The 18,066-nt window shown below is 43.9% G+C and overlaps 1 protein-coding gene across 1 annotated transcript in view; it reads right to left on the bottom strand.

Annotated features, from left to right (window-relative positions):
* Positions 1 to 3,648, bottom strand: part of LOC311127992 (putative helicase senataxin) — a 30,300-nt gene extending 26,652 nt beyond the window's left edge. The window contains exons 1-5 of the mRNA XM_084159915.1: positions 3,500 to 3,648; positions 1,913 to 2,092; positions 1,460 to 1,670; positions 1,211 to 1,317; positions 781 to 1,000 (exon numbers count right to left, since the gene is read on the bottom strand). Of these exons, the coding sequence (XP_084016041.1) occupies positions 781 to 1,000; positions 1,211 to 1,317; positions 1,460 to 1,670; positions 1,913 to 2,092; positions 3,500 to 3,502 (721 nt within the window). The 5' untranslated portion in view covers positions 3,503 to 3,648. The remainder of the gene's footprint in view (positions 1 to 780; positions 1,001 to 1,210; positions 1,318 to 1,459; positions 1,671 to 1,912; positions 2,093 to 3,499) is intronic.
* Positions 3,649 to 18,066: the final 14,418 nt, after the last annotated feature.

Raw genomic sequence — 18,066 nt, 5'->3', positions numbered from 1 at the left:
TGCGACGTTCAGAATGAGACTGACAAAAGGTAATTATTTGATAAGTGACTGTTATCGATATATAACATATATATATCTTCTAAGAGTTTAATTCGGGACATGTTAACTCATTAAACAACTTCTGTGGTGCCCCAAATTCCTAATGAGTTAATTGTTACATTATTAATTTAAATCGAGTGGCAATTAAACATAGTTAGGTGATTCGATAAATAACAGTCATACATTAAAGTAAGTCACATCACGAAACATGTCACCCATCGAGCATGTTTGGGATGTTCTGGATCGACATGTACGACAGCGTGTTCCAGTTCTCGCCAATATCCATCAACTCCGCACAGCCATTGAAGAGGAGTGGGACAACATTCCACAGGCCACAATCAACAGCCTGATCCACTCCATGTGAAGGAGATGTGTCGCACTGCATGAGGCAAATGGTGGGCACACCAGATACTGAGTGGTTCTGATCCACGCCCCTACCTTTTTTTAAAGATATGTGACCAACAGATGGATATCTGTATTCCCAGTCATGTGAAATCCATAGATTAGCGCATAATGAATTTATTTCAATTGACTGATTTCCTTATATGAACTGTTGCGTTAATATTTTTTGTTCAGTGTATAAAACACTGCTGTGGATCATATAACGGGTATAGTATTTATTTGCGCTTCAGAAATGGTTAACTTACCCTCGAGCACATCAGTTGTTTCACAAAAAACATACACTCTCTTGGAGAAATGTCTGGAAGACCCCAAATGGGAACACAGGGCAAAGAAACATACCCAACCAGTAGTTTTTGTCATTTTTTGAATCGTAAAGATGCGGTTGCAGCCATGTCATCTTAGTCGTAGGATCATAGGAGGTATCCATGTCTGGGAAGTTCTGGGGGATTCGCAGCTCGACATTGCAGAACATGCAGGAGAAGATGTCCTGAAGTTCATAAAAGTCGTCTCGGTCCACCTTCCCTAAAGACCTGGCAGCACCAATTGCCCACCGCCTAATCTGAAAGAATAAATAACAGCAGAAGTGATGACAGTAGACTTACAGAAGCGTTTGTGACCATGCCAGACAGACGAGAGCCTTAATAAGCTCTTTAACAAATATAAAGACGTGTTAGATATACAACATTTATTTTTTATTTAATTACCATCGAACCATAAAAGTCTCCATTTGTTTTTTGTATTTGTAACAATTCAGCATTTAAGTTATTACCGTCTCGTTGGGGTGGACGAGGAGGAGGTAGATCCCTGGATATTTATCCAACACCTGGAAGGAGTTATATTCCTCCATCTTACATATTGCCTCAACACACATTTCACCTGGAAAATAGAAAATCGGAACAATTTAAACCCACCAAGAGCACAGTCCAGGACTTAATCAAGCATGCTTCATTCCTAAATTTGGTTTGGGGGCTTTTATAGGATATCCATCACCTAAATTGAAAAGAAAATGAGTGCTTACTCAATTCGGGTTGTGCCAGCAGGTAGGGGTATTTGAGGACCTCTGACAGGGGAACCCGAAGACTGTCCTCGTACTCGGCGGGGCTGATATGAGGCACTGCGATTTCCCGGCCGTCCTCTTCTACATAGCTGAGGTCCTTAGACGGCCGTGCCTTCTTTGCTGCATTAGAGAAGTTGCCCAGGAGCCTGGACGTCTCCAACTCCCATAGCCTCTGTGTGTGTGTGTGTGAGAGAGAGTTTTGTGAGAGTGGGAGAGAGAGCAAGAGAGATTAGAGGGGTTGTGGTGAGGAAAGGAGTCGATCAATCGTACAGAAAGTATGTGGACACTGGCAACAGTTTTTCAAGTACGTGATTTTATTTGTGATCACACACCTGCCTATCCATATTATGGTCTTATTTTAATACTCAGCAATGTGGATGAATCGACCACAAACCATACATGGTTCCTCCTTACCCTGTGCAGTCCAGGCAACTCCTCTTTCGCCCTGTGGTACACTACCACACACTCCAGGCAGTACCTGAGGTCCTTGTTGAGTGCCTTCTCATCCTCTGCTAACAGATTCCCAGCACAGTACCTCTGGAGCAGTTTTGCAACATCGTCGCCCACTGACGTGCACCAACGGCATGTGCTCATCTACAAGGGGCAAGACGAGAGTGTTGCTAGACCTCGTCTACTGCCCTTGTGAACATTTGACATCCAACATGCAAGAACGTACTCCTTTGAGGACAAATAACTACTTGGTTCTGCTGACACACATCCACTTCATCAATGAGCAGCATTGGCCACCTAAATCATATCTGTAGAAATGTATTTAGTGATACAAACTTGTAAACGTTTATGACACTGGCATTTGGCTGAGCAGTCACAATAGATAACAAATGGATAGTACAGCAAGGTCACATAAATTCACTTTCAAGATACAAGTACCCCAGGGAGCCTTATCTAATAAAGAACCCCATTGAGTTGGGTGTGAAACCCTGGCCGTTAGGTGAGAAAACTGGCAGAAACCCGCCACTTCAAGGTCTGCCCCTGGGCCGAAAGCTTACTTTGGTGTTTGAGACTAAGCTTACCTTGTCTCAAACACCATGGTTTGTGACAAAGATGTGTCAAGTTGGCATATTCACTTTAACAGCAGTTACAGTCCCCAAAACTACCTTAAAATAATAAAAAGGCCAACTTCCTGTAATTTATTTAGCTGGCTAAATTACAGTAATTAGGCCTTGTTCTAGCTAGCTAAATTACAGGAAGTAGGCATTTTTATTTTATGGTAGTTTTTGGGACCGTAACGTAACTGCTGTTAAAGTGAATATGCCAACTTGACACATCTTAAACAACTTACAGAAAACGCGTTAGAAACATTTGCTGTTGACACATTAAAAAGTTGTAACCAAGTTAACGTTACTACTAGCTCCTAGGCCATCTACTACTACCGTTTCCAGTGAGAGATTGATTGGCAAGTTTAGCTAGCTGCCAGCAAATGCATAACGTTAGCCTAACAGTGTCAGGCACCATTTCACCAACAAAAGGGCTCCAATATCGTTATATTACATATGTTGGTGTGCATAACTGTCTAAATGTTGTTGTTTTTTAATCTGTAAATAATTTGCATTCGTCAAGTGGCTGGTTAGGTAGTTAGCAACTAGCAGCGCAGATTGTAGCTAGTTAGCTGGCCAACGCACCGTTAGCCAGCTAGTTAGCTGGCCAACGCACCGTTAGCCTCTTTAGCTAGATGCACAACAAACAGGTACATTTTAAATGTAGCTAACTAAGGTTAGTTAGAACGCTTACTTTAATAGTTAGCTAGCTACTTGTCATTTTTCCCTTATCAGCAAATGTCACGACATTCAATTTGTTCGCGATTTTAGAGACGTTTGTAGTCTAGCTTCCAGTTGTGTTGACAAAGTTGTCTGGCGAAAGCAAGGATGTAAACATGGTGGCAAGACTCAGCAAGACTCGAACCCTGCCGCGGCCTGGGAAGTCGTTAACTGGCGACGTTAGTTATTTAGCTAAAAAGTCGCGTCTTGTTTAACCAAAACTCACCATGTTGTACAAGTGCTTAATCCAAACGGTGTACTAATTTAATTCATCCTGGTAGACACATATTTCCAATGGAACATTCAATGACACTTCTCGCTACCGTGCTGTTTCCATGTAGAACGTTTACTCTGCAAACACACGCCGTCCCTCCCAGCAACAACATTCCCTGAGACAGGCCAGTTCTGTTCCCGCTCCAATAGGCCCTTTTCACGATGACGTCATCTAACTTCCGCCTTTCCGCGTAGCAGGTTAACTTCACTTCCGTTCGCCCGTAACCTGAGACTTCTCAACGAAAATACAACTGTTGACCACTAACTAGCAAGCTAGCTACTTGAAGAAATTCCAAAAGGTACGTTTAAGTTAAATTAGTAAAGTTAAGAGTAATAATGTTTACGTATATGCAATGGTTTGTAACTTGCTAACGTTATTGTTAATTCATAATTGTTCCAGCTCTGACACTTGTTTTTTTCTTAGCCGCTGGTTTACACACCGCCATATCATTGGTGGCCTCTGGTACAATTCCCTGTGATATAATAATGATGAACAATACATTGTCAAAAGTCAATACAAACTGCAAAGTTCTGCATCAGTGTAACAAATAATGTCTGACCTGTGTCCTAGGCCGGTGCCAGGTCTGCAGTGCGCTGGTGCATGACAGAGGCAATGGCACTGTCTTAAAGCCCATGGTAACATAGTGAGCACTTTGAAAAAGAAGTGCTACTATGTGATTACATAGTGCTTTCCCAGCAGAGCAGGAACATGACATGTGATTGAGTACCACAGGAACCTCTGCAGAGTCTAGTGTAACCTGTTCATAGAGACATAACAATTAGTGCTGTACTTACAAAACATTTTTTCTGCGTTTCATTATAAACTACTGTACACAATTTTCAAAACCCAATTTCTTTTTTTAATTAAGAAAAATTGGCTGTTCTGAAACCTTTGACAAGTAGTGCCAACACTTATCGAAAATTTGAACATTTTGAGTTATCACAGAATCTTTCCCAGTCTTTATTGCCGTCAACAACCCACATCGGTTTGTAAGAATTTCGTTGTGTATTAAGTTTAATGATACAAAATCAGAGCTCAGACTGAGAAACAAACTGATCCACAGTGGAACTTTGTGGAATCATTCTTATTAAATCTGCAACCGCAGCAAAACACAACAAAAAGAAAACTTATCTATCTTAACCTATCTTATCATAATGTTAGAGAACTGTTTATCTGAGAAACCTGAAGCCGATGAGCCTCCTCATTTTTCTTCATGGACCTGTAACATCGCCCTCTCACTGTCACCTCACCGTTAACTACACTTGAGACTGTTTCAATACAGTGATTGGGAGAAAGGGCGCAGCATTAGCCATTAATACATTACTGACTCTTATCTTACGGTCGATACAAACAGCAGTAATATTAAAAAGAGGCTGCAAAACAGAAACTCGTCAGCTCATAACCTTCGCTAGCATAGGGCTAATTTAAGCTAAATAAAGATAAACACGTACCTTCATAATCAAACAGGTAACCTTCAACGAAGAACTTGTAGCCTTTATCAAGCTTCGATCTTGAAGTAAGGGACCACTTGTCAGCAAGTCGTTCTACGTCGTTAAGTCGTATTGGTGGCAGATGTGAAAGGGACTGGGTGAACTCCATAATGATGTGCTACTAGCTAAGCGTTCCTAAGCGACACCGGATGTAAACATAACCTGCATCGCGGCAGAACGGAAGTTGTCTGACGTCACGTGAAAAGGGCCTATTGTCCCTTGCTGCCTTACTTACCACTTCTTCTTCTTCTTCTTCTTCTGAACTCTTAACAAGTTCCATCTCTGAACTACTGGAGCACATATCCCTGTTTTTGCACTTGACTCCGACCTTCCTCGCCTCACTACTTCCCTCTACACTCAACTTCTTAATATGCTCCAGTTTCTTCCTGATTTCCTTTTCCGCCATCTTTCCCCACCACCTGTCCGCCAACTTCCTTCTGCAAGGGTGGCTCTTGCCACCTTCTTAATTTATTGAGAAGTGGACCTAATTTATAGAAAAGTGTGCCTGACGTAGCCTTTTTAGAATCCGAGAGTGAAATACTCTCTCGTCTCTAACATGTAGGCTCAGCATTCTTGAACAGTCCCATTACAAGTGAGGAATGTTGAAAAAACATCATTTCAATTTACTTCACCTGTTGTCTGCAAATGTTGTCCCTATGTCTGAGGTAATCTGATACAAAATATCCACAGGGAAGTGTTATCAACCTGACCTTCAGTACACTTGCACAATATGGCCGAGCCTAACTGAAACACAGACCAAACACAAACACTTCCAGCTGATTGCCAAGAAATGTGTGTTTCGGTTGACTATGTTTGGTAACATGCGGCTATTATTTACATATTGCAAGAGATTGAAAATATAAGCGAAGCTACAGAACCTACTGGTGCCATAGAAAGTTGGGTAAACAACACTTTCCTGTGGATACCCCATCTCCACCTACCGCCAAAAGGACCAACACCATGTACAACCGGTAAAGTAGGTTAAAATATAATTGTAGTCAACATGCTGCCTTGTAAAGACTATTGCTTCAGTCAGACTGTAATTCCATGGTGTAACCATGGTAACAGTCTGACGTTTTTTGGTAAGGTCTGACATAGTACTCCGACTCAGGGACTAGTTCTTTAATACACAAATAAACACATCGGAGAACTAAATCAGCTGAATGAATATAATTCATGATGACATGTAGTAATAGTAATAATAATAGTAATAATTAATTAATAATAATTTAAAATGTCAATACTATCTAAAAAAATTATAGATACTATTTTTTAAAAACATATAGGATATGTTTCTTAATTTGTAGCATTGTGTGCCGATTTCTATATATCCTTGTTGCAGTGATCAGCACAGCAGGGCCGCTGGCAAAAATATGGCGAGCTGACATTTGCCCCAGCACTTTTGGTTTGGTATAATAAAAAATAGACACAAAAGCGTTGAAAAGAGGGACAAAGTACTGTTGTTTAGACTGATTTGCCACATTATTTATCTACTCATGCACACGTGTACCAAATTGTGTTACAATACGAGAGTCCTTGACTGATATACAGTGCATTCGGAAAGACCCCTTCCCTTTTTTCACATTTTGTTTACATTACAGCCTTGTTCTAAAATTGATACAATTATTTATTTTCCTCATCAATCACACACAATACCCCATAATGACAATTTTTGCAAATGTATTAAAAAGAATAAACAGAAATACCTTATGTACATAAGTATTCAGACCCTTTACTATGAGACTCGAAATTGAGCTCAGGTGCATCCTGTTTCCATGTATCTTTTTTTTTTTTTTTTCCACCTTTATTTAACCATGTAAGCCAGGTGAGAACAAGTTCTCATTTACAACTGCGACCTGGCCAAGATAAAGCAAAGCAGTGCGATAAAAACAACAACAACACAGAGTTACACATGGGATAAAACAAAACATACAGTCAATAACACAATAGAAAATCTATATACAGTGTGTGCAAATGTAGTAAGTTATGGAGGTAAGGCAATAAATAGGCCATAGTGCAAAATAATTACAATTTAGTATTAACACTGGAGTGATAGATGTGCAGAAGAAGATGTGCAAATAGAGATTCTGGGGTGCAAATGAGCAAAATAAATAACAATATGGGGATGAGGTAGTTGGGTGGGCTAATTACAGATGGGCTGTGTACAGGTGCAGTGATCGGTAAGCTGCTCTGACAACTGATGCTTAAAGTTATTGAGGGATATAAGAGTCTCCAGCTTCAGAGATTTTTGCAGTTCATTCCAGTCATTAGCAGCAGAGAACTGGAAAAAATGGCGGCCAAAGGAGGTGTTGGCTTTGGGGATGACCAGTGAGATATACCTGCTGGAGCGCATAATACGGGTGGGTGTTGCTATGGTGACCAATGAGCTAAGATAAGGCAGGGATTTGCCTAGCAGTGATTTATAGATGACCTGGAGCCAGTGGGTTTGGCGACGAATATGTAGTGAGGGCCAGCCAACGAGAGCGTACAGGTCACAATGGTGGGTAGTATATGGGGCTTTGGTGACAAAACGGATGGCACTGTGATAGACTACATCCGATTTGCTGAGTAGTGTTGGAGGCTATTTTGTAAATGACATCGCCAAAGTCAAGGATCGGTAGGATAGTCAGTTTTACGAGGGCATGTTTGGCAGCATGAGTGAAGGAGGCTTTGTTGCGAAATAGGAAGCAGATTCTAGATTTAACTTTGGATTGGAGATGCTTAATGTGAGTCTGGAAGGAGAGTTTACGGTCTAACCAGATACCTAGGTATTTGTAGTTGTCCACATATTCTAAGTCAGACCCGCCGAGAGTAGTGATTCTAGTCGGGCAGGAGGGTGCAAGCAGCGTTTGATTGAAGAGCATGCATTTAGTTTTACTAGCGTTTAAGAGCAGTTGGAGGCTACGGAAGGAGTGTTGTATGGCATTGAAGCTTGTTTGGAGGTTTTTTAACACAGTGTCCAATGAAGGGCCAGATGTATCCAAAATGGTGTCGTCTGCGTAGAGGTGGATCTGAGAGTCACCAGCAGCAAGAGCGACATCATTGATATACACAGAGAATAGAGTCGGCCCGAGAATTGAACCCTGTGGCACCCCCATAGACTGCCAGAGGTCCAGACAACAGGCCCTCCGATTTGACATATTGAACTCTATCTGAGAAGTAGTTGGTGAACCAGGTGAGGCAGTCATTTGAGAAACCAAGGCTATTAAGTCTGCCAATAAGAATGCGGTGGTTGACAGAGTCGAAAGCCTTGGCCAGGTCGATGAAGACGGCTGCACAGTACTGTCTTTTATCGATCGCGGTTATAATATTGTTTAGGACCTTTAGCGTGGCTGAGGTGCACCCATGACCAGCTCGGAAACCAGATTGCATAGCGGAGAAGGTACGGTGGGATTCGAAATGGACGGTGATCTGTTTGTTATCTTGGCTTTCAAATACTTTCGAAAGGCATGGCAGGATGGATATAAGTCTGTAACAGTTTGGATCTAGAGTGTCACCCCCTTTGAAGAGGGGGATGACCGCGGCAGCTTTCCAATCTCTGGGGATCCTTGAGATGTTTCTACAACTTGACTGGAGTCCACCTGTGGTAAATTCAATTGATTGGAAATGATTTGGAAAGGCACACACCTGTTTATCTAAGGTCCCACTGTTGACAGTGCATGTCAGAGCAAAAACCAAGCCATGAGGTCGAAGGAATTGTCTGTAGAGCTCCAAGACAGGATTGTGTCGAGGCACAGATCTTGGGAAGGGTACCAACACATTTCTGCAACATTGAAGGTCCCCAAGAGCAATCGGGGGAGAAGGGCATTGCTCAGGGAGGTGACCAAGAACCCAATGGTCACTCTGACAGAGCCCCAGAGTTCCTCTGTGGAGATGGGAGAACCTTCCAGAAGGACAACTATCTCTGCAGTACTCCACCAATCAGGCCTTTATGGTAGAGTGGCCAGACTGAAGCCACTCCTCAGTAAAAGGCACATGACAGCCCACTTCAAGTTTTCAATCTGTTGTTATAGCACCACCATCTGGCCAATCAGTGTTATTTTGTAAATACCGGATCTCTATGGCAAGACACATCATTCACCCAAGTTTTGTCAAAATCGGGCCAGTGCTGTCTGAGATATTGCATGTGACTAACATATGAACATCACCTCAAGATGGGAAGACCATGATATTGACAACCAGGACAGGTATACCCTCCCATCCTCTTCACCCTTTTGACCCATCACATCAAGATGGGAAGACCATCTTGATGGTTTAGATCTTACCTGTCGGAAAGATATCAGTTTGTCTCTGTGAATGGTCTGTCCTCCGACAAATCAACTGTACATTTCGGTGTTCCTCAAGGTTCCGTTTTAGGACCACTATTGTTTTCACTATATATTTTACCTCTTGGGGATGTTATTCGAAAACATAATGTTAACTTTCACTGCTATGCGGATGACACACAGCTGTACATTTCAATGAAACATGGTGAAGCCCCAAAATTGCCCTCGCTAGAAGCCTGTGTTTCAGACATAAGGAAGTGGATGGCTGAAAACTTTTTACTTTTAAACTCGGACAAAACAGAGATGCTTGTTCTAGGTCCCAAGAAACAAAGAGATCTTCTGTTAAATCTGACAATTCATCTTGATGGTTGTAAAGTCGTCTCAAATAAAACTGTGAAGGACCTCGGCGTTACTCTTGACCCTGATCTCTCTTTTGACGAACATATCAAGACTGTTTCAAGGACAGCTTTTTTCCATCTACGTAACATTGCAAAAATCAGAAATTTTCTGTCCAAAAATGATGCAGAAAAATTAATCCATGCATTTGTTACTTCTAGGTTAGACTACTGCAATGCTCTATTTTCCGGCTACCCGGATAAAGCACTAAATAAACTTCAGTTAGTGCTAAATACGGCTGCTAGAATCCTGACTAGAACCAAGAAATTTGATCATATTACTCCAGTGCTAGCTTCCCTACACTGGCTTCCTGTTAAGGCAAGGGCTGATTTCAAGGTTTTACTGTTAACCTATAAAGCGTTACATGGGCTTGCTCCTACCTATCTTTCCGAGTTGGTCCTGCCGTACATACCAATACGTACGCTACGGTCACAAGACGCAGGCCTCCTAATTGTCCCTAGAATTTCTAAGCAAACAGCGGGAGGCAGGGCTTTCTCCTATAGATCTCCATTTTTATGGAACAGTCTGCCTACCCATGTGAGAGATGCAGACTCGGTCTCAACCTTTAAGTCTTTACTGAAGACTTATCTCTTCAGTAGGTCATATGATTGAGTGTAGTCTGGCCCAGGAGTGTGAAGGTGAACGGAAAGGCTCTGGAGCAACGAACAGCCCTTGCTGTCTCTGCCAGGCCGGTTCCCCTCTCCACTGGGGTTCTCTGCCTCTAACCCTGTTGCAGGGGCTGAGTCACTGGCTTGCTGGTGCTCTTTCATGCCGTCCCTGGGAGGGGTGCGTCACTTGAGTGGGTTGAGTTACTGACGTGATCTTCCTGTCTGGGTTGGCGCCCCCCCTTGGTTTGTGCTGTGGTGGAGACCTCTGTGGGCTATACTCGGCCTTGTCTCAGGATTGTAAGTTGGTGGTTGAGGATATCCCTCTAGTGGTGCGGGGGCTGTGCTTTGGCAGAGTGGGTGGGGTTATATCCTTCCTGTTTGGCCCTGTCCGGGGGTTTCTTCGGATGGGGCCACAGTGTCTCCGGACCGCTCCTGTCTCAGCCTCCAGTATTTATGCTGCAGTAGTTTATGTGTCGGGGGGCTGGGGTTAGTTGGTTATACCTGGAGTACTTCTCCTGTCTTATCCAGTGTCCTGTGTGAATTTAAGTATGCTCTCTCTAATTCTCTCGTTCTCTCTTTCTCTCTGAGAACCTGAGCCCTAGGACCATACGTCAGGACTACCGGGCATGATGACACCTTGCTGTCCCCAGTCCGCCTGGCCTTGCTGCTATTCCAGTTTCAACTGTTCTGCCTGCGGTTACGAAACCCCTACCTGTCCCAGACCTGCTGTTTTCAACTCTTAATGATCGGCTATGAAAAGCCAACTGAGAGACCTGAGCCCTAGGACCATACGTCGGGACTACCGGCCGTGGTGACTCCTTGCTGTCCCCAGTCCGCCTGGCCTTGCTGCTATTCCAGTTTCAACTGTTCTGCCTGCGGTTATGGAACCCCTACCTGTCCCAGACCTGCTGTTTTCAACTCTTAATGATCGGCTATGAAAAGCCAACTGAGATTTATTCCTGATTATTATTTGACCATGCTTGTCACTTATGAACATTTTTGAACATCTTGGCATGGTTCTGTTATAATCTTCACCCGGCACAGCCAGAAGAGGACTGGCCACCCCTCATAGCCTGGTTCCTCTCTAGGTTTCTTCCTAGGTTTTCGCCTTTCTAGGGAGTTTTTCCTAGCCACCGTGCTTCTACACCTGCATTACTAGCTGTTTGGGGTTTTAGGCTGGGTTTCTGTACAGCACTTCGAGATATTAGCTGATGTAAGAAGGGCTATATAAAATAAAATTGATTGATTGATTGACCATGATCATTTCATAGGATTGAGTGTGTACATTTGATATCAGACCACTGGCAGACATGGTGCAATTCTGGTCTGATTCATGCATGTTGTTCACTAGGGGATTTGACTGGCAAACCAGATGATTGTCCGCAACCAACCTCTGCCTCACATAGGTCCAGAAACAGTACTTTCTCTCTCAAGGGCACAGCTGTGTGGAGAAATGAAGAGAACAGAGGCTAGCCTGAGCAGTAGCGACAATTCTATCAGCAGAAAGGAGTAACAAAACTGTTGTTTTCACTTGTTTGTGCACCATGATCTCACACACTTGCTAAACTGCACATACACAAATGAGATTGTATCTTTCTATAAAAACTGAGACCCGACCCTGGTCGTCGGGCTCTCAATAATCACCTACGGGTGACCAGCTTCATTATTGCAATAATTAATCGATATTAAAGTATGATTTTTTGAAGAATCTGTAGTCTCTCTTCCTTTTGATTAGAATTTCCACGACACAATGATCACACTTCCCAGTTGGATTTTTCCCCACCAATTTCAATGTACTATGAGCCTTGTATGTTCCAGTCTCAGCCTTGTGATTACACTTTCCTCCCTTCTCTCTCGGCCTGATGACCTCCCTCCCCCCACCTTTTCCTGAATCTTACACAGGTGTCTTCCCTTTCCCACAACTCTTGACATTTGTTTTTTACCACTGTTTTTATCAACCCCTTGGCTCCTGCTTTACTGATTGACAATTCCATCTCAACATTAGGATGTTTAAGAGCCTGCTTGGCGATAACATCCACCTCCTCATTCCCCTCTACTCCCACATGAGCTGACACCCAGAGGAACATTACAAATACCCCCACCTGTCTCACCCTATACAAGCACTGCAAAACCTCATACAATACATCATGTCTGCTCTGAGACACAAATGAATTTAAGCTCATCAGTGCTGCACAGGAGTCAGAGCAGATGACTACCCTGTCTGGCCACACCTCCTCCACCCACTCTGCAGCCAATAGTATGGCCATCAACTCCATTGTATAAACAGATAAATTATCTGTTACTCTTTTTGTCACTGCCACAAACTCAGGAACACTAAAAGCAGCACCTGTCTTCCCTGTTTTAGGGTCCTTAGATCCATCTGTGAATATATTCAAGAAAGCATAGTATTGTATTCTTAAATGTTCACTTACAACTAAATCAACTTCCTCAACAGCTCTTACCCTCTCAAGCAACCCTAGATCTATCACTGGCTGAGGGAGCAACAGAGGGGCTAAACTCCAGCCCAAACAACCCCATCTCTCTCACCATGCAATTGCCTATCCACCCAAAACTTTTATTCAGATTTCGTTTATGTTGCCAGCACTCTAGGAGTACCTTTTTTGTAGGATGTGAAACCTTATGTCCTTGTAGATTTACCCAATATGTCATGGTTAGCTGTTGTCTTTTAAACTTTAACGGCATCTCTCAAAATTCTACCTGCATCACTGCCACCAGGGAGGTCCTGAGTGCTCCACAACATATTCTTAGGGCTTGGGCCTGGTTTACATCTAGCTTAAAGATGTATGAGCTGCTAAACCATATGCTACACTTCCATAATCCAGTGATGACCTTAACAGCACTATATATAGCATTTTCAATGCCATTCTATCTGCCCCCCACTCCATTCCAGGCAACACATCACATTCAATATTTTCTTTCCTTTGACAACTACTCTGTTAATATGCTCCGCCACACATCATTCGAGTGTCAAACCAGACCCCCAGGAACCTAAACACTCCCACCCTCACAAGATTCCTTCCATACAACTTCAAGTATATTTCCTCCCCAACCTTCCTTCAGTCTGTATTTTCTCAACTGAAAACTTGAAGCCCCACCTGAGGGACCACTACTCAACTTCACTGATTGCCTCTTGAACTCTCCTGGCTGTGTGGGTAATATTTCTCCCCCTCTTCCACAGTGCCCTGTCATCCGCAAACAATGACCTCCCAATATTAGGTCTCACCTGAGAGAATACATCGTCAATCATAATGGAGAACAACAAAGGACTAATGACACTTCCCTGGGGGGGTACCATTATCTACCTCATAGCTTTCTGACATAGAGCTCCCCACCCTCACTTGTATTGATCGACCAAAAATAAAATCCTTTATCCAGTTAAAAACCCTTCCTCCAACCCCCATGATATCCAGCTTAATAAGTAGGCCTTCCTTCCACGTCATAGGCCTTCTCTACATCGAAGAAAACGGCTACCACCACCTCCTTATCTGCCTGTGCCTTCTGTATGTCTGACTCAAGGCACAGTACAGGATCCATCGTTCCCCTGCCTTTCCTGAACCCACTTTGATCTGGTGACATTAGTCCTCTACTCTCCAGGAAGTAATTCAGCCTTTCCATTAACATCCTTTCCATAAGTTTACATACGTGAGATGTCAACGCCTATAGCTTGAAGGACTAGAAGGATCTTTCCTTGGATCTTTCCTTGGTTTCCGTATCGGCACCACTACAGCCTGCTTCCAATTTCCAGGCAGTTTCCCTTGCTGCCACACCTTATTGTAAAGGCCCAATACTTTCCCCATTGCAGTGTCACTGAAATGAGCCATCATGATGTAACACATCTCATCCTTCCCAGGAGACGCTACCCCAGCTAATGTAAAAGGGGTATTCAATGCATCCCCCACGATCTTTCTCTGATCCAGGACCCCCAGATGTTCTCCTCTGACCCCCTCTCTCCCACGCTGCCCCTCTTCTGTCAGATTATTTGAGCTGTTCACCTTCACAAATGCCTGGGCTAATATCTCTGCCTTCTTCATATCTCTCACCGCAACAATCTCCCCACTGAAAAATATCCAATAGCTTTGGACAATCTGAATGATTCTGTTGTGCCATTTAAGTAGAGAGCACCTTCACCTTGTCGTCATGACAAAAGTGCCCCCTTAAACTGTATGAATATATATATATATATATATATATATATATATATATATATATATATATATTTGGCAAGTCGGTTAGGACATCTACTTTGTGCATGACACAAGTAATTTTTCCAATGGGGGGGGGGGGGGCTGTTGCTCTGCTCACAGCCTGGGCATATGTGCGGCTGTCATGTTGAGGTCCTTGCTGCAGGGGCAGGGGGCATGGGGGGGCAGAAGGGACATAGGTCTGATCTGGGGGGGCTTATATAGGGTGTGGCCAGGGTTTGTTTGGGGTGGTCTCAGCTGGTTGGGGTGTGGCTGGTGAAGCTGTGGTCTGGGTGTAGGTCCTCTTGGTGTGGGTTCTCTCGGTGCAGGTACTTCGGGAGGGGGTCTTGCAGGTCTGGGCGGGGTGTCTGTTGCTCCTGTGTGAGGTGCTGGGGCTGCAGTTGTGGGTGACGTCCTTCAGGGTCCTGGCAAAAGTTGGGATTGCTGCCTTGTAGAGGTGGACCTGGTCGTAAAGGCTGTTCAAGTCCAGGGTGGAGTTGTGGGTCAGGTAGACATTAGGTTTTGAGGCACAATCCCGGGAAATGCTTGTGTTCACCCGCTGTATGATGGCAAGGTGAATGTATTTTCGTGGTAGCAGGGTGGAGATAACCACTTGTGCGTTGGGGAAAGTGGAAGAAGCTTTTTCAATCACTTCCTTGAGTGCTGTGGCCACCCTTTCCTGCTGGGCCCTCAGGTCGTTTGTGCCAATGTGAATTATAATGTGGCTGGGGGACCTTAGTCTGTACTCTGACATCAGCTCCAGGGCATGCCTAGTGTCTGGGCACCAGAGTTCAGCCACTTTGTGTTTGGGAAAAAGTTTATTCTCTTGAATGTATTTGCCATTTGAGTCAATGAGGAGCACAATTTCTGGCTTTTGTGTGTCCTCAGTGGATGTGTGGGGGTTGTCGGGAGACCTATTGGGGGAGCTGACAGGGGGGCTGTTAGGAGGTGGTGGGGTCTGTTGGGTTGGTGGGTCCTGTGTTGTCTGTCCCATTGTGGTGTTGAGGTTCTGGTCCGGGTCTGAGGTGGGCTGTTCTGCTGGCTTCTCTGGGGGAGTGTCCGGCTCTCTGTCACACAGCTTTCTCACCCTCTCATTGTGCTGTTATCTGTGCCTTGTGTTCCTCTTCCTCCTCCTTCAGTGCTGTTATCTGTGCCTTGTGTTCCTCTTCCTCCTCCTTCAGTGCTGTTATCTGTGCCTTGTGTTCCTCTTCCTCCTCCTTCAGTGCTGTTATCTGTGCCTTGTGTTCCTCTTCCTCCTCCTTCAGTGCTGTTATCTGTGCCATGTGTTTCTCTCCCTCCTCCTTCACTGCATTTAGCTGTGCCATGTGTTCCTCTCTCTCCTCCTTAAGTTCTCTCACCTCAGTCCGTAGAGCAGCCAGCTCTCTCAGACAGCAGTCCATCTCCACCTTCTGCCCTCCGGGTCTTGTTGAGGGGGTGTTGTTGTGCTGGTCTGTTTTGTGGGTCTGTTCTTTCTGGATTGTGTGGACTAGCTCTCTGAGCTCCACCATTTCTCTCTCCAGCTCTGTGAATTTATCCCTCTCAATGATGGAGGAGCAGTGCAGCTGTGGGACCTGGGTGTGTTCAGTGCTTGGGAGGTGACTATCCTCGTCTGCAGGACAGTTTGAAGAGGTGTGATCAGACTCACTCAGGATGGGGGAGTCGTCACCGAGAGAGAGCTTTTCCTGCTGTGCTCTCTCTTTGATCCCGTAAAAGTCCTGCTGGAACTGCATGAGGATGCCCTGCACCATTACTGCCCCAGACTTGTACACGTTGACAGAGGTTGTTTCAATTTCCTCAATGTCTAGTATTCTGAGTTTCCACCCTGGGCCAATACCCTCTCTCTTGACAAAGGGGTAGTGTGCTCTTATAGCACCGTGCCATGCCAGGGGATGGTCTGTGTGAAAAATTAAGTTGCTTACATTCCCCTCTTTTTAGCAGTCAGAAAATAGTATCTCTGGATTGTCCTTAAGGAGCTTCTTTTTGTACTTATTCTGTGCAGTGTTATTTTTAATTTCCAAGGGGTAATGTACTATGATGACATCTGCCCAGGGGTACACCATGGCGCAGGGGGCTTCAAAGGCCTCTGAATTTGGGTGGGGGAGGCTGTGAAACTCTGCTGCCATTGTTAGGCTCAAGAGTTTTCACACATCTCACTTCACACTTCAGTGCTAATTCAAGTTGCAGCCAGGTCTGTTCTGTCCTAGCAGCTTGGTAGCTTATTATTATTTACAAAGATTTATACAACAAAATTACCTAGAGATTGTCTTTTACTTTTTGGCTTCAGAAGTAGGTTCAGATTGAACATTACTCACTCAGTTTTGTGTTGGATGTTATTTCCAGGTTTCCACTGTGTTTCTTCTGCAGGTTTTGGTTTGCTAGTAGTTTTTTCTTGATAACTCCCGAGTGGCGCAGTAGTCCAAGGTAGGGGAGGGTTTGGCCGGCAGGGATGTGGGTTCGTTTCCCTCGGGGGGCCAGTAAAAAAATAAAAACATGTATGCATTCACTAACTGTAAGTTGCTCTGGATAAGAGCGTCTGCTAAATGACTAAAATGTAAATGTAATAGTTCTTGGTAGTAAGAATGCATTCAAGGTAATTTTGTCCAAAGTCAAGGTTTTAGGTATGGAATTTTGATTTGGTTTGAAGGTTTTGATGTAGAGGGTAGTATCCTGTATAGGTCCTTGAGAAAAAAATCCACGTTTATCTACATTTATCCAACTATAATTCTATTTTTTGCAAAAAAAACTAAGGAGCCCATGATCTCTCACTCCCTCACTCATTAACAGCCTGTTCACTGCCTGATAGTCAGCAGCAGCAGGTCACAGTGAAATATATATTTTAAGAAAAATAAAAGCTAACCAACAACTGTAATGATGTATTGGACACAAGTGGCCATGGTGCAAATGTACACTACCGGTCAAACGTTTTAGAACACCTACTCATTCAAGGGTTTTTCTTAATTTTTTACTATTTTCTGCATTGTAGAATAATAGTGAAGACACCAAAACTATGAAATAACACATATGGAATCATGTAGTAACCAAAAAAGTGTCAAAACAAATCAAAATATATTTTATATTTGAGATTCTTCAAATAGCCACCCATTGCCTTGATGACAGCTTTGCACACTCATGGCATTCTCTCAACCAGCTTCACCTGAAATGCTTTTCCAACAGTCTTGAAGGAGTCCCACATATGCTGAGCACTTGTTGGCTGCTTTTCCTTCAATCTACGGTCTGACTCATCCCAAACCATCTCAATTTGGTTGAGGTCGGGGGCTTGTGGAGGCCAGGTCATCTGATGCAGCACTCCATCACTCTCCTTCTTGGTAAAATAGCCCTTACACAGCCTGGCGGTGTGTTGGGTCATTGTCATGTTGAAAAACAAATGATAGTCCCACTAAGCCCAAACCAACTGGGATGGCGTATCGCTGCAGAATGTTGTGGTAGCCATGCTGGTTAAGTGTGCCTTGAATTCTAAATAAATCACAGGCAGTGTCACCAGGAAAGCACCCACACACCATAACACCTCCTCCTACAAGCTTTACGGTGTGAAATACA

The sequence above is a fragment of the Coregonus lavaretus genome (assembly GCF_964263955.1).
Source record: "Coregonus lavaretus genome assembly, chromosome: 4".
NCBI classification, from domain to species: domain Eukaryota; kingdom Metazoa; phylum Chordata; class Actinopteri; order Salmoniformes; family Salmonidae; genus Coregonus; species Coregonus lavaretus.
The sequence above is the reverse complement of the archived record's forward strand: the minus strand, read 5'-3'. Positions and strand labels throughout refer to the sequence as shown.